The following is a 25,548-nucleotide window of genomic DNA, read 5'->3' as shown; positions in this document are numbered from 1 at the left end:
ACAGATAACAAAATCTAATTATTGATTAGTAATAATGAATAATTTACATAATCTTGAAACGTAATATCTTATTTTTTTTAAAAGACTTATCTCGCGCCTAATCAAATCAGCGACACATAGTTATATATGCGTGTACGTGATGCGTCATATCACGTAACCGTCTTTCAGCCAATCACATCTCGAATAAAATTATTTCACTCCACAGTCTATCTCATTTAATAAGTAAGATTGCATTGGTTGTTGGGGTTCACACTGACTTAGGCAGCCAAGAAGTCTCACTCACAATCGACTTCTTACTGCGATATTCACAGGACCTATCACTCACGCAGCCCGATATCCCTGATCCGCCTAAGTTCACGATTGCAATAAAAAGGTAATCATCAGATAAAGCTGTGATATTAGAGAGATTCTTATAACTTCAATAAAGTTACATTCCAGAAAAGTATAAGAATCTTTTTTGTCGATAAAAAAAAACACTGTCTTCAACAATAAAAAAAGCTTTCTCTCGTTTATGATTTAGTACGAACATTTTTTCGATTCCATAGTTCTCTATTACAATGCTTCATGCGTTTAGTATCTCTAAGAAATATGTAGAATGACTAACTATCCTCTCAATGAAGCTGTTAACATTATAATAATATTAGTGAATGCAATAGTAATTATATTTTTACTGCTCGTACTTAAGCCTAAAGATCTCCCAGTCGGCGCCATTCTTCACCATAATAAGTGATAGACATTGAAGTGAGATCACGGAATAATCTAATACGTTGTCAATGACGAAAAAATAGAACTCTAAAATAAAAATAATCCATGAGGTTGATTATAGTTTTAGTATTGTTTAATTTAAAAGAACAAGAGGAAAGTGAAAAGTTACTACTAGGTGAAGGGTGTGTAGGTGCACAAATAATGAAATTATTTGTATGATAAATCGAGAATTTATTAGCGTACATAAAAAATCTCATAGGGAGGGAAAACGCGGTGAGATGGATACAAATCAAGTTAATTGTTATAACAATCCAATTTGTAATACTATTAACTAATTAACGGTGAGGCTCGCGTAGCCTGTACAAAAATCGATAAATTGGCCAGTTGGACGCGCTTAGGTTGAGAGCTCTCTGACCTTTGGACGACCAACGCTCGAGCAATTAAGTTCTCGTCGAATGGGAAGGTGACGCTAGGACGAAGAGAGGAGCACGTAGTTCCGACGTCTCGAAGACGGAAATAGCCCTCACTACGATACTTCCGGGTTGCCAATTTGGAGGCAGCGGGGTTTGGCCACACCTTATAGGAGCGAAGGGTTCTTAGCTAGCGCAGTGGAAGATCCGTCGCTAGCCCCGTCAGATGCCCACGAGGCGCGCGCACGGTGTAATTTGCAGAAATACATACACATGCACGCACGTACGATGAATATTGCAGAGAACTTGTCAGTAAACTCGTAGCTGTCACAGAGGATCGCACGTGCGAGACACAACTAAGACGGAGAGGTATCTTTAGGTGAGTGTGCATAACTAGATATTCAGACAACTGAACTGACGACAGCGCCTCTGCTCGCAGAACATCTCGTAGAAAGCGGCGATAAGTGGGTGGAGAGTTTTCCTCCCTTTTCTGCTTTGGGTCCTCAAAGGGTCCAGTCGGTCGAGGAGAGTGACACATGGCGCGTGTTTATCATTCGCTACCTGAGTGGAGGGCGCTAGGGTGACCACTTCTTGCAGACTAATTTCAATTCACACGTTTATAGGCTAGGGTTTCCCCGGTTAGTGTGAATATGCTCAGCGAGGCGATTGAGAGCCACATTTCTAACATGTGGACCAGGCATAGCTACTGTTGAAACACGAGAGCACGCACGTTTACTGCTTGGTTTCGGGTCATTCGTCCATCGAAAAACTGTTGTCTTAAGAAAAAGTGTGCAAGTGATCAAGAAAACTAGGGAGCGTAGTATGCGCGAACAGGTAATGATCCATTTAAATCCTCGAGTTAAACCGAACGGTAAGTAAGTTCCTCGAACTACGGTTCACAGATTATTGAAATCTATCCGATATCATTCTTGTCACATTACTCTACTCGTCGCACAAGAATTAAGTCTAATTAAGTCTAGTTAAGATAATATACTTAGGACATAATTTTTTAGATGGGCTCAAGACATGTTGAATGAAAATCCTGATTTTGTTTGGAAGTTTTGTTTCAGCGATGAAGTAATATTCAATAGAAACGGGAGTTTGAATAGACCCAAGAGAAATTATTTGTCAGCAACGAGTTCACATAGATATCGTGAGGTACTCAATCAACATCTTTGGAGTCAACATATATGGGTTGGCATGTTCAATGGTCACGTAATTGTTTTGAACGGGCTATTGATGGTCCAATGTATTTAGCATTTCACTAAAATAATTTGACAGGATACCCTGAGAATGTTCCGATTGTAGTTAAATTGAATGAATGGCTTCAACAAAATACGGTGCTCCTGCTTATTATTTTTATATCGTTCGAACGCTCTTAAATCAGCAATTTTTAGATTGACGAATTAGACAAAGTCAATCAATCGCATACCCTCCTAGATCACCTAATTTGAGCCTACTTAATTTATTTTCGTGGGGATATGTGAAAAATTTTATTTATGAGGGATCTCCTTAGAAGAGCTTGTGAAACGATAAGTTCGGAAATATACAGAAATATACAGCGTAATTTTCACCAGCGATTGCCGTTGTGTTTGCGAAATTAGTGGTGGACATTTCAAACATTTCATTCATAATCGAATGGATGCATCTTTAGTGTATGATCTTGCCTTGACTGCCTGAGTTTCTACACGATCTTACACCTTAACGCACGCGTACAACCTTCTGCAGGAGTTAAAATCTTGTAGCTGGGAGGAAGGTTAAAACACTGAACTTAAGCAGCTACGGGCCAAAAGCTTTGCGACTGGTAGGTCCTGTCAATAACGCGATAAGCAATTATTGTGAGTAAGGCCCCCTGGCTCCTTACCTCTGTACAAATTAACAGACAGCTTAACAACCGGTACGGCAATGTAGAAAAAATGATTGATCACAACATAAAAGCTCATTTGTAGAATTTTCCGCTTATTCCGAATTCGGAATAAAAAAAGAAATTTGAGTATCGCATGATCGTCGGGTGATCTTCCCCAACTCCTGATATGAGGGTCGTCCCGCATTCCCGATACGAATTGAATGGATGCATCTTTAGTATGCGGCAAAAGCCTTGACTGCCTGGATTTCTATACGATCTTACCTTAACGCACGTATACACACCTTCTCCAGGGACTGTAAGATTTTATAGTTAGTGAGAAGGCTTAAATACTGAACTTAAGTAACTGAGAAGAAAGGGTTTTTTACGCCGTATGATTACATTCTGTCACTAACGTGATAAGCATTCTCTCGTGAGTAAGACTACTTCGCTTCTTACGTCAGCGTTCAAACTTAATATTTCGAATTCAGAATAAAAGATTAAGTTTAAATATCGCATGACTTTGGGTTGAACCTCCACAAATGCGTATTATTTAAAAAGAAAACAAATTTAACCTTGAAATGATCTTCAAAATCATGTTTACAGTTAAATTTGACATTATTGTCAGTTGATTCCTGAAAAATTTTGAGATATCCTATTGTCTAAGTTAAAATAGGACAGACTATACGTGCACGCGCGCGCATAAAATGTGTAACATATTTTATGATAGTGGCAAGAATAAAATATATTTAAATTGTGTTCCATCATTTATTATCATTATAATTGTGCATGTAATACAACCTAAATAAAATGTTTATACTAATTAAAAGTTATTTCTTAATGGTAGCATATCCAAGTATAAAGGTATAAAACATTATTATAAGCTCAGTATTATGAAACCAATAAACTAACTGGTATGACATATAGCTCTTATAGAATATATGTAGGTTGGAAATTATAAGATGTTGTATATGTAAATAAAATGATATTTATAAAAATGGTCTCAATAATTAATATTGTTTACTTGACACTTAAAAGATATATCTTAGCTATTTAAATAATATGTAAAAAATACACGACATAGAAAATACGATTTGGTATTTAAAAAATCTAAGCGCATTCATTTGATTATTTAATTGTCAAAGTGAAATAAATCGATATCCATGGAAGTAGAATGGTTCCTAATAAACATATTATTCATCTCATTCGAGCACCCTTCGTCAAATAAATAAATATCCAACTATATAATCAATATAAAATTAATTGTCCGGGCTCTTTTCAAAGGTAGACCCAGGTGTATCCTGCGCTTCATTGAGTTTGCGTATTCTCTGTATTTCCTGCCTCCTAGTCCTACAAGCCAGCATACGTATGCTTATTAACAAAATCATTCAAACGCACACACATATATATATATAGAGACGCAGGCACAAGTGCTCATTAATAATGAACTTACCTGTCAAGAGCTTCCTCGCACTCGCGTTCCTCCCGACGACTCTGTAATAATCGGTAAGCCACACAGACGCCAAGTAATAATATAGGTATGAAGATTGCGAGTAGGATGCCAAATGCCATTCCTGCCTGTCGGGAGGCGTATTCTTGCTGACCTGTGTGCCAATGTTTTTTTTCTCTCGTTTTATTTCGGTGATATTTTATTCAATAGGGTAGGAAATATATAAATGGGATGAGGAATGAAAATTTCACAAAACAATTCGAGCGGAAATTTCCATTCCACACATTAGTCTCCGACTACAGATATCATAGCCGTAAAGATCGGCTCACTTAAGTTAGTTCAACAATCGTCGCAGTGTATATACGTTTCAAGCATGGAATAAAAATTTCATGGCTCGGATTTTTTCTTTTTTACAAACAACAATGTCAAAAAGAGATAAAAGCATCGTCTATTTATATATTTTTTTCATTTATTTCCTTCCTTGATAGGTATGCACGACACGTCCCCTACCCCCAAATTACGAGCACCTCGTCATTTCTATTCCACGCTCGTTTGCCTTTTATTGTGTCTATTACAATTATCTAGAAAGAGACGTTTCGATCAATCTTGAGAATATACGCACACCTGAGCGTTACCCAATACACACGAGACCTAATAAAAATACGTTTATCGCTGATATGTTTTCATCGATGAGACGCAACATGCCCGCACGGCTTTTTTATGGAAAATTTGACGAAATTAATATTTTACAAACGTATAAACAAGCGTATAAAATTAAAAAAATTCTTCTTCGATATCCTATAACTTAAACATAAGTAGATTCGGTAATTTTTAATTTATGTCACTAAAATAGATTTGTCGATAATTTAAAGATTTAATAACTATAGGTCATTTACAGCTGAGAAACTTGTTGAATTCTTTTGGTACATTTATTTAGTCAATAATACCGATCTGGATAGTTTGTTATTGATCAACTAAGGGATATTTCCGAAGTAATTTTTGCATAGAATCTGAATCCGAAGCCAGAATTTGTCGGTCACGTTAGTTTTTTGTAATATCTTAACGTAAAAGTGCAAAAAAAGCAGTCTTTTTTTTTATAAATTTGAGGTTTTGTAACATCTTGAAAAATTATTTTTTTTAAATGGATCAAATCATTTAAAAGTACAACTCTTACCCTTTCAAGACTCGTTTTCAGATTTCAGTTCTTTTCATCGAGATATCGTAAATTGAAGTTAAGTATTTCAGCAATTTCATGACATTAAAATACAGCATATTGTAACGACAGTTTCTCTAAACTCAAATTTCTTTAACGCTCGAGTATGTTCACCCGTGAAAATATAACCCCAAACACTAAAAACTACAATCCTTTAATATTTGAGCCCTGCAATCTCTGATGTTATTACCTCAAACCGAAATGTCCTTGGTATTAACTAATGTAAAACACGCAGATTACGAGGCACGATAGTTTAACATTTCGGGGTTTAAGGATCTAGGGTTATAGTCTCGCTTTTTATATGGTTAACAAATTTAAAAGTTATAATCTCGTAGAGTTCAGTGGTCCAAGGTTAGGTAAATTAGAATTAATAGAATTCAAGTTATGCCTCGTAGATCACAACATTCCAAGGTTATAAGGGTCTAGGGTTATGGTTTTAAAGGGTGTAGAGTTCGAGGATTATGAAAATCAAGATCGTAAGCTCTGAAATAATTACCTCTCAAGTTACAGGGCTCGAGAATTGAGGAAGGAGAGATTTAAGGGTCTAGAATTATAGTCTTGTAGGTTATAGGACTTAAGAGTGAAAACCATTGGAGTTAAGCAATCCGGCGTTACAAAGTGCTATATTTTAATACTGTTACGAAATTACTGAAATACTTAACTTTAATCTACGATATCCCGAGAAAAACAAAAATAACTGAAATCTAAGAAATGGATTATAAAGGAGAAAGAGTTGTACTTTTAGATGGTTTGATGTGTATTGAGAAAAAGAATTGTTTACGACGTTACAGAACCTCAAATATATAAAAAAATCATCTTTCAGGTTAAGATACCTCAAAATCTAACGTGATGGACAGATTCCGACTTCGCATTCAGATTCTATGCAAAAAATTACTTTGGTAATGATCTTTAGTTATTCAACAACAATCACATCCCGTAATTTTGCAAATCTGTGATAATCACCGGAATTATTCGACTCTTCAAAAATCTTAAGTTTTCATCATGTATCATTTCCTTTCTAAGGTAATTCGAATCCTAATTCAGACATTTATTATTCATAGTTTATTTGTAATCAGAGAATCTTTTTTACTCGAATCAATAAAATGATTTGCTGCTATAATAATTGAGTTTCATAATATAGCTTCCAAGCTAATACAGATGAATTTAATAAAATCAGCAAAATAACTTTGAATAAAACGCGATATAAGTACGCAAAAATACATTATTCTTCCTACATTGAAGTATAAGCAAGACAGTGAATGAAAGAAACGAAAAAACAAATTAATCGACCGCGCTCCTAAATCGCGCTGATCTTAGTAGTTATAGATGATGGTGTTGACGAAGTAGTAGGCTTAGAGCTTAAAGTAGGACTATCCTCCTTAAGGGTCAAATCCCACTCCTTGTCTTCAAAGTCAATATCTGGCTTGCCAGGTAATGGCTCGTGAGTTCTATAGACAGCGTCGTACTTCCTTCTTTTCCGAGTACCAGTGCCAGTAGCATCAGGACTCGAGCTTGACTCGCTGAATGGTGATGCGCCACGATATTTCGGTGGTGTTTGTCGCGATGACGAGAGCCAAGATGACTTTCCGGAATCGGTGCCGTCTTTTTGCCTTTGCTGCTGCTGCTGACTTCCACGGATTATCACAAAGATAATGCCGACAATGATAAGTGCCGGCAACAGAACTGCCACTATTATACCCATCGCTGTCCAGGCTGTGCGTTGTGTGTACTCGATTTGCCCTGGTTATTATAGATGGATTTTTTGCATTTTTTTTCCCCGCGGATGAGTTACAGGCTTATTTTGCGACGATTGTTGATTAGAGATATTGGGAAGCTATGGGGCAATGGCCTGACCAGATACAATATGAGCTTAGCTTATTAGACTATTTCCGTTTTTTAAATTTACTTAGTTATTAAATGCAAGAAGAATTGTTTCCTTTTATTGGTAACATAAGCTCAATTCTTGAATTTTTATAAAAATATTACAGATGCTAAATATATACTTTCACATTATTTTTTGTTACAATATCCTTTTTGAAAGTTTATGAATGAAGTGACGTAGCTAAAACTTCCGTCAGCATATTTTATTAATGTATTAATTAAAAAAAGAGAATTTAGGAGAATTCTATTTTCATTGCAAAGTCAATTTTGAAATTATTAACTAATCAACGTTTTCTCAGAGTAATTTCGAATTGAGAATTCTATATTTTAATCAAACGACGGATAATAACTGATTCAAATATTTCGATTGCATATCTATATTAATACCCAACAAATTTTGCAAATGACAGTGTATTTATTTATTTATACTATGTTTAATTATCTATATTACTGTGTCAACAAAATATTTCGAACGAGATCAAAGCAACGCTCATCTTGTACCTAGTTTTTAATATTTGGTTTGCACTTACGAAGACACTCGGTGTATCCATATTCAGGTAAGTCCCAACGTCCTTCAGGCAAACAAATTCTCCTTTGATCACCGACAAGTACAAAACCTTGATTGCACTCGAACGTCACTCTCGTACCCGGTATAAACAAGAAGTTACTTTTACGACCAAATCGAGGTGTTTCCAAAATTCCACACGATATCGCTGTTTTCAAAATTAACAGAAAAGTCAGATTTACTGCAAAACCAAACGTTCGTTGCAAAACAATACTTACTCCTTTTTAGATTGGTCTCCCGTATTTGCGTCCAGGTGTCATAGTAATTCTTCGTGAAATGCGCCAAATCACGATTCAAGCTCATTGCATAATCGTATTTACACTGATAAGAGTCACCGCAGTAGTCATGTGCATTGCGAATATCCTCCTGCCTAGAAAATCCAGAGATCGTATAATGTAATTTCCATTTTGTCGACTTCAAATTGAATTCGAAATTATATTCTACTACGCGAACGAGATTGAAAAAACCATACCGAGTACTGTTCAGAAATTCTTCAGGCATTTTTCTCCATTCAGGTTCGAACGTTTTGTTGTTGTAATAACTGGCAGTACGTCCAGACTCGCGATGAAATAAAGCCCCACCTTTAGTTGGATCTTCTTTATCCTCTAACATCCATTTTATGGCAAAGTCTTTGTGCACCGTTTCAAAATTATTCAAATTGCTGCTAGACGTTATTAGATTATCTGGACTAGTCAGGTCATCAATGATGTCATGACTCCAGTTACCAAGCAGTCCTTTAGTTTTATTCTTCGAGAACAAGAAATTGTAATTTTATTATTTCGAGCAACGAAAAAAAAAAAAAAATATTATACCATGTAAGTCCAAGGTAGATACACTCGAGCTGACATAAAACCTTGATTTTCTATAACTTCAACACCAGCACCGGTATCGAACATTATTATAACTTCACTTTGATTGAGAATATAGTTGGGAGTGTAGACAATGACACCAGGGAAATGTTGAACTTTTAGAGAATTCCGATCAAAGTATACACGCTTGCCGTTGCTGAACACGTCCAATCGGTAACGCCATTGCGCGTAACTTGGTCTCAACCTCACTTCGATAGTTGCTGTATTGTTACCTCTCGCTGAAATCAACATCGATTAGAATAATCATATGCTCTTTGAGGTGTAAAATTGTGTGTTCAAAACAAACCTGCAATAGCAGTAAGATGTGTAGCTCTGACCTCTCCCCAAAAATTATCAAGCAACTGTTCGAACCTTCCCTGAATGTCGAGCTTATCCTTCAAATCATCTACCCTTACCAATACAAATTCTCCTTTACCATTGAAAGTGTATTCAAGACCATCGAAAGTTGCAATATGGGGATCACCAAATACAGCACCAATAGCCGGTGATTGATATGCAATACAATCCTGAGACGGGCGGCGTTCGAAACGTAAAGTTTCGCAACCAACGGCTTGCTCTTCTTGCCAAAAACAACAGGTATACATAGGACGAACGTCGTGGTACCACTGTGACAAAGTAGGAACTTTGTTAGCTTCGTTCCACGGTAAGAAACCAAGATTGTGAGAACGACGTGGCTTGGAACCCCATTGCTGATCATACGATAACATCAGCATACTGTTCTTGTCATAGCAACATTGTTGCTCGGAACCGTCCCAACTTTAATTCAACAAATATGAAGAATTAGTTAATGTTAAAACTTCGGACGTAATGAAAAAAAGTATATATACTTAGGTGCACCGGTGATAACGCAATGTACGGCACCTTTGTTATAGAAACAATCGGGGTTCGAGTCTTTGTCGCAGTTTGGATCGGCTAAAAAACGTCCTTTATCGGAAAGTGCATGTTCGAGAGTACAAGGACACAAAGATATACCCGCAGCAAAATTTTTGAGGTAGCGATCGTTCATGAGCCATTTATCACATAGGTAATGAGGCCATTTTTCACCGTATCGACGCTCCCATTGTGGATTAAAATACCAGCCTAAAGGGATGGGACGACTCCACAGTACTCTATAAAACAAGAAACGAAGCATGTGTTTAATTCGTTTCGTCGTTTGTAATGCAATGAAGTTATACACACTTACGGGCTAATTTCAAGATCATTATATTGATGAGGATTGGTTAAGTTTATCTGAATAAATCCAAATTCCATATCAAGAGTTCTATAGTCTTGTCTATTTTTGAAATTTGCAGGGGTTATCGTATATGCGCCAGTGTTGGTGGTACCTTCCTACAAACCGACATTACAGCAAGAATAAATAATCCAAACTTTACGTAGACAATGTATACGAACTTCAATCATGTTGATGTATTCGAGTTCAGGTTTAATGGTCGTCTCTCTATAGCCCCAAAGTGATATTTGCACGACTGCGGCAGTGTTACTAGTCAAGTTATACTGATTCCAAGTAATCTTTATTTCAGCCGGATCGCGCTCGTGAACAGCTCGCGTGGTAAAGAATATTTTCTCAGTTGCCTGTGATGGTGCCTCTATAAATATAAAATAATTGATTCGATTATAAAAATTTTATTAATGGTTTCAATAAAGTAGAGATTATTATAAGCTGTTAATATATTTTTTGACAGTCAAATGAGTAATTTGGAAATGATATTTTCGATATTATCTGGAGCTTGTTGCACTGAAAAATTATTTCACAAGCTGTGGTTATTTCGATAATGTTTCGCAAAAGCCTACGAGGATGGATCAATAAGAGCCCATGCTTTCAATAAAGGCTTTTTTCAACATTCTTAATATTTTTTGAAACCCTCTAAAAAATATAATTTGTCAAACTCTTCAAATAAACTTCTGTCTCGATAATGACCTGAACAATGAGTTAAATTTTTCCTCCGCGAATCTGTTTTCATGTTGAGGAAAATAAAAAAATTGCAGAAAGCTAGGTCAAGTACGTAAGTACAGTGGATGCGACAGTAATTCATAGTACAATTCACACAATTTTTCCACGGCGATTCTGGATGAATGAGCTGGTGCATTGTTGTAATAAAATAGCACTTTTTTCAAACGAAGCAGTATCTCTTGTAATTTTTTATCAAATTGGTTCAATAAAGTACTGTAGTATTTTATTGTGATAGCGTTACTTTATTCAAAAAATTCGAATAGAACTATTCCCATGAAATCCCAAAAAAAATCGTATCCATGATCTTTCTGGCCGATGGGACTATCTTGGCCTTATTTGGAGTAGATTCGCGTGGAAAAAATCTACTGTTTTAATTATCCCTTGATCTTTAGTGAATCGAGATTTCATTAATTGTTAGTAACAGTTCAAAAACTTCGGCGGATTTCGTTAAAAGGATTCAAACACTGCTTCTAAATTAGCATTCGTATCCGGTCATTAACCACCGGAAACAACCATCAGGCCGATAGATAGCTTTCTCATTCCTAAATTATCGTCTAAAATATTGATTACTGTAATGTATAATATGTCTATACTCTCTACTACTTGGTACACTTTCGTTCGATGATTATTAATTATAATATCATAAAATTTTTCAACGACTTCCGTAGTAATTAATATTCCCGTAAACTATATCCAACTTTGTTTATATTTCTTCAGGCGTTTTACCGTCTAAAAACAGAATATCGATATCGCTCTTTTCCTACTGTATCAAAAAATACTGAACACCTATAGTACAAATGGCTGTCAAATATCTTAGAATCACTTTGAACATTTGTACGGCATCGTTTTAAACATAGTGCACGGTCGCAACATCTACTAATTTTAGAAACATCACCTATCTTCAAACATGGATTATTATTGGTTCACTCCCGTATATAGAATCTTTTCTCGAAAGATACAGAAACGCGAATGTAGTAGCTATAAGTCCAAGAATAGATGTATTAAAGTGAATTACCAATGAAGTAAAATCCTTTCCAGTCGTATCTACCCTCGTTGATGGATACCGCCAATCTGACATAGCCTTCAGCCAACACAAATGGCTGCACACAAATAGCCCTATTCGTGTCAACATACTTGCCGGCCACTACTTCAGTGTCAAAACGACACTTGATCTTGTCGGTTGGTTGGAAGCATGGACCAGTGATATTGACAACTGTACCACCTAACATATTGCCACTTTCCGGTGCAAATGTCAATGGCAAATGTGCTCCGGCTGACGAAACGTAAAATTTTGTTTTTTAACAGTAATTATATTTTAAGTCTTTTCCTTGAGATCACAATGTAATACCCTACTTTATGCCTTCAATTATCATAATTTTAAAGGAAAAAACAAAAAAAAACAGCATAACTCTCTTCCTTTGCATCTCAGTTTAACATCGTTAGTTCATATTTTTGTGCCTTCGAGTCACAACATGTTTTTTCACCATTGCGTAAAATCATTGCATAAAAATGAAAAAAACATGAGAAGAAGTCGAAAACTGAACGTGAACTTCATCGACGCAAATTTCATTATAAAAGAAAATTTAAGGTTACATCTAACGAAATTTTTTTTGTTTTTTATTTCTGTTTAATAACTTAATAAAACTAGCAATTTTGCACTAATTATGAATTTTTTCATTCATTGTTGCATTTAACATCTAAGCTAAGATTAGTCAGTTGTTAGCCTATGAAGGTTAGCTTTTATACGAGCACGCATTTATTCAGTTTGCGTTTGCAGACGATTCATCGAGTTCGTCATCGGACTGGAGTGATTCATCTATTGCATCATGCAGTGATTTATCTTCACGCTCATCATCACGCAACATTCCACCGGAAGACTTATCCGACGTTGTTTCTAGGGCGATTTCAATGACTTCTGCTGTGTTAATAATTTTACTCAAGTTTTATCTCAAAGTCTATCGTCGGGTATTCAGGCTGACGAAACGCAAATTTCTTGGTCTACATCACGCAAAAGGAATCTGCGCTTGATGAACGTTTTTCGGAAGCTCTTGTTAATGTTAAGCGAAATGTTTCTGAGAAATTATTCGCGGCACAGATGAATGATCCGACAGTTGTTCGATAGAAACATGTGTTATTGAAAGGACTACCATCAAAAGAAAAAGACAATTTAGTTAAAAAGTACTTTTGTCCAGAAAACTGCGGTTTCATTGAATCTCCAAAAATCACTGATGAGTTGAAAAGTTTTCCATCTGCTTTCCACAAACTCAGGACATTGAAAAAGATAACCGTATTGTTTTTTAGTTAGAAAAAATATCTGTGTGTTTCAGCATTAAGTTCTATTATAATGCCTTTTATAAAAATGAGGTTATTGATAATGTACAATTAGTGAATATTCTAAGTGAATCATATAGAGTAATGCTCGATCTACAACTAGACGAATCATTAACCAGAAAAGCTTTGGTTGTGTTGAGTCTCAAGCAGGCTTTGAAAGATATTTTAAATTCAACTTTGATTGATGAATATTTTTTTAGTGAAAATCTTGAAAATAAAATAAAAGCAACACAAGTTTCAACAAATTCAACAAGGCATTTATGTCAATGAATAAACCTAATTCAAATTCAAAAAACTTCAAGGGCCCGTTCCGTCAACAGTCCAACAAACAGAATTCCTATTATGCTATTTTACTAATTTTTATAATCTTTCTATCGTTGATAACACAAGTCGATAGAAATAAAAAAAGTCCTGAACCAGAAATTAGATCTTACGTACCTAAAGGATTTAGTATATTTATGTTCTATGGGTTATGGAATATATATTGAATGTTAAAACTACTTCAGAACCTGAAAGTTCCTAATCTCAATCGCAAAAAAGCACTATTCTTGGCCCAGAAAAAATTTTTTTTATTTCCAAATTGAATTTACAATTTGTCTATGAACAATAAGTAAATGATATATTATTACGTGATGGTACTTCACCAATGATTATTATTAGTGCGTTAATTCTATGCTATTTTATTTTTCTACAAAATGGTGTTTTATATTTTTTAAATCTTGAAAGTGTTGGAGTTGTGTGCATTAGTTCCTTTGGTAGGCGATTTGGATGCTCCATTATTCTGCTGGTATACAGTGCCGCTCACGCACTTTTACCCCCCCACGGGCAAAATCAGTCTAACTTCAAAGTTTTATATCTCTGGTAGAAATTAACGTACAGAGACGCGCGTGGGTGCGTTTGAAAGGTCTTTCGGAGAGCTTTCAAATGATATGACTCACGGTTGCCATCGATTGTTTTTTTAAATTTTGCAACAATTATGCAAAATTGAAAATTCTGAAATTTTTTTATTATTTTTGACAATTAGCCAATTTTGGAAAAAAAATCGTACGAAAATTTGAAGTATACCATTTTTTAGCTATTACCAAGCCCTATCTGAATCACTCATCAAAAATTTATTTTCGTCAAATATGACACGCGCACGGGCATTTTTTCCTGGAAGTAACAGTTTTTTTCAACATTTTTTATCTCCGTCAAATTGTAACAATCGAAAAAAATTTATAGGACAAAAAATGTTTGTTGTTTCACGTAGAATACTGCAATAATTTTTTTTTTGGTTTTTCGAAAAATTTTTTTTTTCGGTTTAAATTATTTTTCAAGGTCGAAAAAAAAAAATTTTTTTTTTATGTAATTTACGATACTTGTTATGTAGTATTATTGAATGGGTGGAAAAAAATTTTTTTTTGTGGTTTCTCATCTTTTTAGCGTACCGACTGTGAGAAAAAAAAATTGAAAAAAACCGAAAAAAAAAAATTATTGCAGTATTCTACGTGAAAAAACAAACATTTTTTCTCCTATAAATTTTTTTCGATTGTTACAATTTGACGGAGATAAAAAATGTTGAAAAAAACTGTCACTTCCAGGAAAAAATGCCCGTGCGCGCGTCATATTTGACGAAAATAAATTTTTGATGAGTGATTCAGATAGGGCTTGGTAATAGCTAAAAAATGGTGTACTTCAAATTTTCGTACGATTTTTTTTCCAAAATTGGCTAATTGTCAAAAATAATAAAAAAATTTCAGAATTTTCAATTTTGCATAATTGTTGCAAAATTTAAAAAAAACAATCGATGGCAATCGTGAGTCATATCATTTGAAAGCTCTCCGAAAGACCTTTCAAACGCACCCACGCGCGTCTCTGTACGTTAATTTCTACCAGAGATATAAAACTTTGAAGTTAGACTGATTTTGCCCGTGGGGGGGTAAAAGTGCGTGAGCGGCACTGTATATGCTGAATGCTACTTTTATTTCCTCTTTTACTGCGTTTATGTTAACATTTTTTCTTATATATTCATTTGCTATGAACCATGGTACATCAGTAATATATCTTAGTGTTTTGTTTTAGAATCTTTTAATTATATTAGTATTTGACTTGATAGTAGTACCCCAAAGTTGTAAGCCATATGTCCATACTAGTTTTATTATGGATTTGTATACCAATAGTTTGTTTTTAATTGATAATTTGAATGTTCTCCCCAGTAACCAGTAATATTTTCTCGTCTGTAGATTTAGTTGTTTTTGTTTAGTTCAAATATGATCTCTTCACGTCAGTCGTCGGTCCTGATGTATATTGAGATATTTTACTTTATGTCCTTATGCAATTGATTGCTTATTTATATGTACCGGTGGGCAAGAAACTCTTTTTTAAGTATAAGTTACTGGTATTGATTTTGTTTCATTAATCATTATACTCCATTTATTAAACCATTTAAGAGCTGTATCCAAATATTTCTGCATAATGTAAGTGGCTGTAATTTCATTAGCATGCGATATTAATATTACTGTATCATCGGTATACGTGGCCATGTTAACATTTTCCATTTCAGGGAAATCATGGGCATATATTACGTATAATATGGGGCCAAGGACACTTCCTTAAGGGTCTGATAGGTAGACATCAGTAATTTCATTATTTATTCTTACCTTAACAGTTCTGGAGCTTAGATATGATTCTAGTAGAAAGTAGAGTTTTTTTGGTAGGATTTTATTTAGCTTATATAAAAGTCCTTGGTGTCAGACTTTATCAAAAACTTAAGCAACATCAAGAAGTACAGCATTACAATATTAATTTTTTTCAAAAGTGTTTCTTATTTTTGTAGTAACTCTATTTATTTGTTCTATTGTAGCATGATTATTACGGAAACCGGATTGGTGGTTAGGTATTATATTCTGACCGAATAATATTTTATTTTATTTTTTATTTATTATTTTTTCATAGATTTTAAATAGTGTGGGCAGTAGACTAATTCACTTGTAAGATGTAGATGCTGCGACGGTTTTTTCCGGTTTTAGTATAAGTATTATTGTTGAAGGAAAATAGTGTAAACGAAATATTAAATTTAACACGATAGTTATATATCTTACTGCTTTTATAGGTAATTCTTTTAGTAACTTTGTATTTATATTATTGTGACCGGGGCTCTTCGTATATTTTAGATGATTAATTATGTTTTGTAAATGTTTCGCAAATGTGTTAGTTTCATCAATACTTGCTCTTTGCCCACGACTTATTATTTTTTAAGATTGGAGGAGAGAAATGTTGTAGTTGATTTATTCTTTTAGTTTTTTTCCAAAGTAAATAATCTATTGCCTCGGTTGCAGTTAGGTTAGTTAAGTAATAATTTATATTTTCATTTTTTTTTATCATCATAGAGTATTTTTTTAAGTTCATCGGTTATATTTTGTTTTATCAATTTGCAATGTAGTCTGTTGCCATATCTTAATTTTTTTTCTTTGATTTTGTCGGATACAAGTTAGGAATTTCTTTAATTAAATTTTATTTATTTATAGGATATTCAGGAGTTGCGTTTTTAATGGCATTATGAATGTTGTTATTTAGATTTTCAAACGCAATATCAATATCGTGTTTTGTTTTTAGTGGTATATTACAAGCTAGTTTTTCATTTATTATTGTTATGTAGAATTCCTAGTTTGTTTTTTTATTATATAGAGGTCTATTTTTTATGTTTGATTTAATTGATGAATCGAAATCAATAACAATTGGGAAATGATCTGATGTTAGATCGAAACATGATTTGACTGTTAAATGTTTGGAGCATAATCCTTCGACGATTGCAAAATCTATTAAATCCGGCAGTTTATTTGTATCAGAGGGCCAGTAAGTAAGTTCGCCTGATGATATTGGTGTTTGGCTTTCAGTTTTCGTTACTGCATATAGAATTGCTCCTTTTGGATTTGATGTTATTGCTCTTGAACTCCATCAAGGATGTTTTGCATTGTAGTCGCCTCCTGCAAGGAAGCGATTTCCCAAACTATCAAAATACTTTTTGTATTATTCTTTGGTTACTTTGTGTTTTGGAGGGTAATATATGGCTGAAAAAATTATTTGACCGTTATTATCCCTGATGCAACATTTGTCGCTTGTATATATTTATAGTATTTATTAGTATAGCTGTTCCTCTATGTGCTTTTCCATGAAGATAGTTTGTACAGTATAGCGTATATTGTGGTATTCGTAGAAAGTTTTTATATGTAAAGTGCGTTTCAGATATTAACATTATGTCAATATTATTTTCTATAAGAAAAGGTTTCATTTCTTTGCGCTAAACCGTTAATGTTTTAAATTGCTTTTTTTATTTTTGCATTCATTTGATTTTGTTTATAAGCGTAATAAGCAGATTTCGCATCGTGTCAATTCTGTTCATCAGTTCTTCGGGTTTTACTTCAATAAAAAAGATTGATGATGGTTATTTAATTATTTTATGTTTAATGTTTATAATTCTTAATACTTCATGAATAAATGATTCTATTTCTTTTTTTAATTCATCGAGGTTTACCAACGTATCCATATTTTTTAGAACCGATTTATATGGTTTATTTTCCTTTTGTTGGAACGTGTAAAAATCAGTATTTTTATTTTTCAATTCTGTTACCGTTTGTGAAAATAGTTCCGTGTTATTAATTTGAATTTTTACCTCGTTGTTATTTAGTACTTTTAATGTGTATTCTTTTTTGCTACATTATCGAGTAAATTTTTAAGCGGGCAAACATTTTAAATTCCGTTAACAAAAATCGGTGGTGCTTTCGCGGTTATAACAGTTACAGATGTTGTTTATAGATTGTACTGCTCTAATTGTGTTATCGTTTTCTTTTCAGTCAATACTTCATACTGGTTGCTTGTTTTCAATTTGTTATTTGAGTTTCTCAGCCACTGATATGTGGTTGTCTTCTCTTAACGATTTTGTTTTCTTCTGGGCTATTTCTTGACCTTTTGATTTGCACGGCTTTCTATGCAACTGGTTTATTTCTTAATTCTTCCGAATCATCTGTTGATGTTATCGTCTGCACTATTTTTGTTGTTGAAGCCATATCGGCTTAAATATTTCGCAAATGTATAATGGTTTATCTTTGTTTTGTTTTGGTTCGATTTGTTTATATTAACCGTACTATTCTAACAGTCGCTCGAATTTTGGAAAGCAATTAATCGCACATCCTAACTGTCTGAGTACTGTAAGACAAGATATGAAAAGAAATATATCTTTATATATCAAGGTACATCGTATTAACTCAAATCTTGAATCACCTAATCTGAGGTTACGGGGTTCGTAGTTTGAAGAATTTTATTTAGGGGTTTGAGCTTATAGACTAGTAGATTACAGGATTCATGGGTTAAGAAAATTTGAATTTAAGGGTTTGAAATTATAAGCTTGCAGGTTTGGAGGTTAAAAATAACGGAATTAGAGGTCTGACGTTGTACAATCAAAGAATATGTGCTTCGAGATTTGAGGAAATACGATATGCCTTCATATATAAAAATTTTTTCCTCTTCGTATCAATTTTTCAGAACCAAGAATAATGCTTTCTCGTATTTCGAGGTTAAAAACTTTGAGGTTCTAAAGTAGTTTTAACATTCAATATGGATTTTACATCTCATAGAATATAAATATACTATTTCGGTTCATATCTTAATTTGCTGGGTTTCAAAGTACTAGCGAAATTTCGAAAATACTTAAATTTCAATCTTCGATATCTTAGTTCAAAAAGAAATCCGTTTTGAAACGGTGCTATCCGTTTCAAAAAAAATTATTGACGGTAGTAGATAACCACGAATATAACTAAAAATCGTATTTTTCGTACTTATAGGTTTGAATATCTTGAAAACATGTTATGTTGGGTTATTAATTCTGATGCCGGATTTCGGTTCAGCGCATCAAAATCTTTCAGCTATTCAAAGTCTCGTTTCTGGTTTAGAAATTTGTCGGCCTGTGTAATTAAGATGCATTTGCAAATACAATACTTAATTTATAGTTATTAGTAACTCTACATTATGATCTCGAGGAAGAGGCTTAAAATATAATTAGACAATTAAATGAACTTACCATATGTGACGAATAATTATAATTGTATGAAAAGTCTCTTCCGACAAAATCAGTTCCATCCAATGCTTTTACCTAAATGTTGTTTAGTAAACAACGGCCCTAAATATTACAGTAGCATTGTTCTCCAATACTTTAAAGAAATGACGATGTTAGACTGAGATATGAGGAGAGAGAGTTATATTGTTTTGTCTTTTATTTTTTACTTTAAAATTGTGATAATTGAAGACATAAAGTAGAGCACTACATTGTGATCTCGAGGAAAAGGCTTCTCATAATTACGATTAAACGTCACATAAGATAAGTTCGTTTAATGGTCTAATTTGTTAGAACATCGTGTAAGATCGAAAACAACAAACTTACCAATATCCTTGTTACAGTTGCCAAGCATGATTTTCTCGTCGATACGGAAAATATGCCTACCGGGAAAACCATTTACCCAGCCGCGACTTGGAAGGTCGCGCAACGTTGACATTTGCGAGTAGGGCAAGTACTCGTAGCTTTGCGTCCCATTTCCCCCGTTGAACCCGATCTGCGATATCAAGGACAAAAGAAAAACCGATTTTGATCGCGAGTATTCTCGTAAAAGTTCTTTCGCTTTATTTCAGTTGCGCTCAGTAGCGGGGGAAACAACTCTGAGAGAGCAGAATATTTTTATTTGCACCGCACTGATGACGCAGACTGAGCGTATAGATGAGATGAATATTGAAGAACACGCGATTGAAGATCGATTTGCTTACGCGAAACAAGCTTTTATCATAGTTTCCTTCTGACGTATATTCGACAGTTTATTGAATTGCTGCAACATTTTTGCACGTCTTTAATTTCTGTTTAATTTGCCTTTGTTGCTACTTATTTGAATTCTATGACGAAGACAAGAAGAAAAGCGAGCCTTATAATTTCATTACGCATGTGTCTAATGGATGGGTTATAATTTTATGATCATATCATATAAAAATAATTTATATTAAACTTTAGGTGGAAAAATAAATTGATTAAATTTTAGGACGGATCGCGATAAATTATATTTACTATGATTTTTTCGAACGTCTTGGTTAGAACTGCACGACCTATTTAGAAGATTATTTGAACTACAGAATCACTATGTAAATTCAACAATGCAAGCTATTCGATGAAAAATGAGCTACGTACTCGCAATTCAGTCGTTGGACTGGTAATGGATTCTAATGTCAAATAAAATTAAACGACGTGAATTTTTCATATCAACGTAGCTGAATGATCTGTAGTATTTTCAATAATTAATAAAGATTCACAATGAACAAAATAAATCAAATAGGCTCACGTAAGCAGGTACACCACCCTCTCCACCAGTAGTGTCACCACCTGCTTCGGTATGGGTGGTCCACTGTATATTAAGATAATTGAAGATCGCGTAAGTGTAGACTTCATCGGTAGCCAATACCATCTGAAAGGTGTTGGTACTGCCAAGGGATATATCGATACCACCTGCGAATGACATGTTCTTCCACGTGACAATCACCGCATGTTTCGGCTGGAAAGTATCCGCACCGACGACACCCTCGCGAATATCCCACACCAGGCGCTCGCGCACCTCCACACCAAACTTGTCGGTCCTCTTCTGAAGATCGCGCTCTAGACTGAAATTTAGTTGAATTTAGGTACATGATTCACAGAGATAAACTGATGATATCGTACCGGAAATAAACGCCAGGCTTGCGGCGATCAGCGTCATCTAGATTGAGGTTGCCAATGCGACATTTGCTAAAGAAAATCCCAATGAAAGCTGGATCGTTGCTTTTAGGCCAGTCTTTTACTGGAAATACCAGTGGATAAGTATAATGCTCAGGTGGATCGCTGAATTCCAGAAAACCATTCATCGATAGCTGCAACGATAATTAAGCTCTAAAAGTTCTACTTCACCATACGACATTTCGACTTGATTAGGTGGACATTTTTTCATTTTTGCTTTCAATAATAGTGTTAGTATAGAATAAGCTAAGAGGTCTCTCCCCTTTTATATGAAAGTCGTCTATTTTCAAAAGAAAGCTCCTGATTCGCAAGTATCAGTAAGACATTGTTCTTGTTCTTTGGAAGAAAGCTATCTCGAATTTTGTTAGAATAAACCGTTATGGCTTCTAACATCAGACGACAATATATAAATATACGAAAAGCCTAGTATGACTACTGAATTCCGCTAATGTTTGATAACTAGATAAGCAGAATTTCAACTAACCCTCGTGTAATTGTAACGAAAGCCGAAGAACGGCAATTGGAAGTTGAAGTTCTTGTGAATCTGCGCTATTGAATTGTGAATGTCCCTTTGATAGTCGCCCATGTGGTTGTTGCCACCCTTACCAAAGTACCAGTACATCAGTTTGGATCTGATTTCTTTCAGTCTGGTCTCGCTGATGACGTAGTTGGCCGGCAATTGATTCAAATCCGGCGAGTGCTGCTCCCATTCGGGACGGTCCGATGCATCTTTATTTTTGCCAAAGAAATTAGAACGAAAACTATTTATGAGCTAATTGATAGATCGATTATTTTTTATTTGCGCAATCTGATGGCGCTAAAGTAACATTACGTAATTTAAAATCAATACGAAGTTTTAGCAGAATTTTCTTTTGTTCCCTTCAGTATATTAATCTACTAACGCTCGTTAAATTGCAATCACCAATTAATCTTGCTTTAAAATTAATGATACTTGTATATAATAGCGACTCAATATTTCTGTATAAATTTGATTTTTCAAAATATTCTTTAACTATTCGAAAATCGCGCGAATTTCAAATTAAAGAACATTGACAGAAAAAACATTTTGAAAATACAACGTGATCGTATATTGACTTAATTAGGCCACTTCCAAATTTTTTATTACCAAAATGTTATATCATAAAATTAAACTTGAATGAATTACCAACGATTAATATAACAACTATAAAATATAAAAATTTTATAAAGTTACATTATTCATGCTCAATATATTAGCACTAGTGCTGGACCATGTGGTATTGATGGACTTGTGAGTTTTTAACTCTAGATATTCGATAAAATAAACTATAAAGAAGATTAAAAGTAATTTTTATTACATGATTGCAAGTTGTAAGTTGAAAACGTGTAAACAAGAATAACTCAATGTAAGATATGAGTAATAATAAAGCTTCATTAGATATCAGTAATTTTAAATGAATTTATGATGTGAAAAGTTGCGTAAAATCTTAATTAAATTGTTTTTAACTTCATTAAAAAATTACAATGTAAGAAGTAAGTCAATACCAAAATGGCATGTGAATTCAAACAGCGCCTCATTAAATCTAAGTAATTTCAAATAAAGTCTTTAAAAATAACTTTTAAAACAATGTCATTTTTGTCATCGCAAGTTTTGATTGGTTGGAAACATTTGATTTATAATGGAATATGAAATATAGAATAACTTTATTCAATATTTATGAGTTAAACTCCTTAAATTGCATTCTATTTTAAGAATCGGTGACTATAAGTTTTAATATAATGAGATCAGAGTTGTAATGATACGAGATATATAAAGAAAATTAACGAGACAGATGTGATTCATAGCAATATTATTACAATAGTACTGTCACATGAAATTACAATCGTAGGATATATTGCGTTATATTATGAATTGTAAAATGGCGATAGTGATGGAATATTTTCAAAATAAGAATCTTCAAATAAAAAGCTAGGTAAGAACGCATTAGCTGGTGCAATATGCAAATTAAAATTACGTTAATACAAATAACGCGTACTAATAAAAAAGTAAAACACATTGATAAAATCGGACATATATTACACTAATAGAAGAATAAAAAACATCTCTCTAATAATTAATAAATTAACCATTACGAAACCATTACGATGCACATCATTCTAGTAAAAAAGAGCGTAGTAAAAGTTTGGAATAACGAATGATTCGCTGGCGATTCATGCAGATACATGAGTTAACCGATAAACATTTATTATGCGGGAAAGAGATAAAACGAGAAAGTTTTTCCCTTCTTAAAAAAACGACCATCGGATGTTTTGAGCCTGGAACGACGTTTATTTTGAAATTAATAAAATATTTCAAATATCGATATCACGTATTAAGGCTTTTATAATCATTTATGATAATTTGTTTCAACATAACTATGCAATTTTTATAATAATTAAATTGAAAACTATAAAAAAAGTATTCAAATAATTAAAATATAACGGCATGTAGGTGGCAGTGTTGCTGACGTTTGTTTATAAATAGTTTTTGGTTGAAAAGAGGTTGTGTTCTATGTTCTTTAAAAGTGTATATAAATAACTGGAAAATTTGTCGATCTATGTGGTGTTATAATAATAAGATTTACACGTAGAAATTTCTTTTATAAATATTAATATATAGCTGTCATTTTTTAATTTTATTCTATTATATTAGATTTCCGATTGAATTAGCATTTGCAATGACCATTAAGGAAGCTCAAGGTCAAATATTTGATTACATTGAAATAGATCTCAAAAGAAATGTTTTTAATTACGGACAACGTTGTAATGTCTCGACAATATGATCGACTGGATTCATTAAACTTATATCTTGGAAAAAATAATAAAAATAACATTGTTGAAAATTATATGTACAAAGAACTTTATTATTAATGGTTGACACTTTTTAAACTTATTTAATAATTTCTTTTTATATAAAAATTAATTCTTGTTCATATAAAAATAAATTATCTTATAAAAAATAAATTATTAAAAAATGAGTAGCTTTTTGAGATAAGGTAATTCTTGAAGTAATGATGTAATTTTAAAACGTTTTATAGGAATTCTAGTAAAATTAAAAAAAAGAGGAGGACCGCGTCGACTAGGGCTGCCGCATCGCAGATATATATCCAGTGGTTTCACGCTATAATTAAGTAGGTATACCTATAGATTCTTATTCGTTTCTCGACTTACTAGAATCAATGTTAGTAATAATCTAATTTTAGTTGAACGTGAGTTATTATCCCAACCAATACTTTTTCTTTCAATGATTGCGATGATTTGCAAACTTTAACGATGAAATTATATAGGTTAGTAGATTTTGAGAGTGATATAATTAATTTTAAACATTAGCTTTTATTGCGGCAAATTTCATCCGTTTTTTCGTGCCTTAAAAAGCCCAACTTCGGTTCGTGGGAATAGATAATTAAATACTTCACAAAACTTTAGTTGGGCTTCATATTCGAAACTGCATCAATTAATAGAAGTTCATTTCATGGAACATGGAAAATAATCTTGTGTGAGAAACTGAATTCTAAAATCTCTGGAAAACTAACCAGTTAGCGCAGTGTAGGAAAATGCACTTTTCCGGGGCTCGTGTACCGCTTGGGCAACTCGGAAACAATAACCCTCAGTGCGCGAGAAGTACATGCAGGAAACGTAGCAACTTGAAACTTTATATTTTCTCCTTTGTTTTCCATAGTGCGCAATGTGGTTTTCGCGTCCCATGAGCGTCACACTCGCGACCGGGCGCGGCACCCGATAAGCCTCTTCATAGCTCTCTCTCTCTCTCTCTCTCTCTCTCTCTCTCTCTCTCTCTCTCTCTCTCTCTCTCGCTCTCTCTGTATCATTCGGTTGCGTGTCTCGGGAAAGAATCATACGAAACACAAGCTTTTCTTCTTACCATAACTAACGTAGGCACTATTCATCTCATCGGTAAGTAGCATTCTTGATGCAATTTCCGTTGCATCGAGTTGCAATTGCTCGACATTTTGATCGATCGGCATTTCCACAGCAACGGGACTAATACTTCCATGAGTCAAATCTTCAACTTCGGATATTTCAGTTTTAGCACCGCCCACTGGTTCGTTTAGACCAAAAGCGCGTTCGAATATTTCCAGTTGTCCTTGCACGGCTAAAATTGGCAGAAGGATTAACACCCAACATTTATTTGGATGCATGTTCAACACGACTATATTTCTTCTTTTTCTTTCTGCACGTTTGAATACGCGACCGACAGGTAAGAGCCGCGCCAGTAACTGGAGATTCGGGACTATACTCGGTTCAGCTCTAACAAACCGCACAAAGATAAGACTAACAGATAGCCAGAGATAAGGGAAACCGTGCTTATCTCTTTACTTCTCAATGCTGTGCACAAGGTATGTGGCGAGGAAACTCACGGACGCACAGGTTGAGAGAAAGAGAGAGAGAGAGAGAGAGAGAGAGAGAGAGAGAGAGAGAGAGAGAGAGAGAGAGAGAGAGAGAGAGAGAGAGAGAGAGAAAGAAACGGATGGATTGTATAGCTTCTTTGACCTAATTCACAAAGACCACTG

The 25,548-nt window shown here is 34.0% G+C and overlaps 1 protein-coding gene across 2 annotated transcripts; it reads right to left on the bottom strand.

The window, feature by feature from the left end:
* Window positions 1-231: 231 nt before the first annotated feature.
* Window positions 232-25,225, bottom strand: LOC131671784 (protein mesh). Of its 2 annotated transcripts, XM_058948504.1 has the most exons (16): window positions 24,900-25,225; window positions 21,486-21,730; window positions 20,948-21,135; window positions 20,574-20,889; window positions 19,634-19,802; window positions 11,903-12,160; window positions 10,329-10,522; window positions 10,120-10,265; window positions 9,764-10,045; window positions 9,223-9,692; window positions 8,880-9,154; window positions 8,540-8,814; window positions 8,286-8,437; window positions 8,033-8,215; window positions 4,412-4,562; window positions 232-4,308 (listed from the first exon to the last, which is right to left on the bottom strand). In XM_058948504.1, exons 1-16 carry the CDS (start codon window positions 25,174-25,176, stop codon window positions 4,218-4,220), a joined length of 3,672 nt encoding a protein of 1,223 aa, XP_058804487.1. In that variant the 5' UTR covers window positions 25,177-25,225; the 3' UTR covers window positions 232-4,217. The 2 variants fall into 2 exon arrangements, with proteins under 2 accessions (XP_058804487.1, XP_058804486.1); XM_058948503.1 differs by lacking the exons at window positions 232-4,308; window positions 4,412-4,562 and adding an exon at window positions 5,297-7,361.
* Between the last annotated feature and the right edge of the window lie 323 nt (window positions 25,226-25,548).

The sequence above is a fragment of the Phymastichus coffea genome, unplaced genomic scaffold (genome assembly GCF_024137745.1).
Source record: "Phymastichus coffea isolate CEN01 unplaced genomic scaffold, Cenicafe_Pcof_1.1 PCOF00135, whole genome shotgun sequence".
Classification (NCBI taxonomy): Eukaryota; Metazoa; Arthropoda; class Insecta; order Hymenoptera; family Eulophidae; genus Phymastichus; species Phymastichus coffea.
This window is presented reverse-complemented; position numbering and strand designations above follow the sequence as displayed.

What these genes read in the sequence shown, in the direction of transcription:
- LOC131671784 (XM_058948503.1), bottom strand. Translation starts at nt 25,176, where the DNA reads ATGCATCCAAATAAATGTTGGGTGTTAATCCTTCTGCCAATTTTAGCC. An exon ending in CAACTGTAACAAGGATATTG is followed by an intron (nt 12,161 to 19,633) that starts GTAAGTTTGTTG and finishes ACGTTTCGTCAG; the next exon opens with CCGGAGCACATTTGCCATTG. An exon ending in AATACATCAACATGATTGAA is followed by an intron (nt 10,266 to 10,328) that starts GTTCGTATACAT and finishes GTCGGTTTGTAG; the next exon opens with GAAGGTACCACCAACACTGG.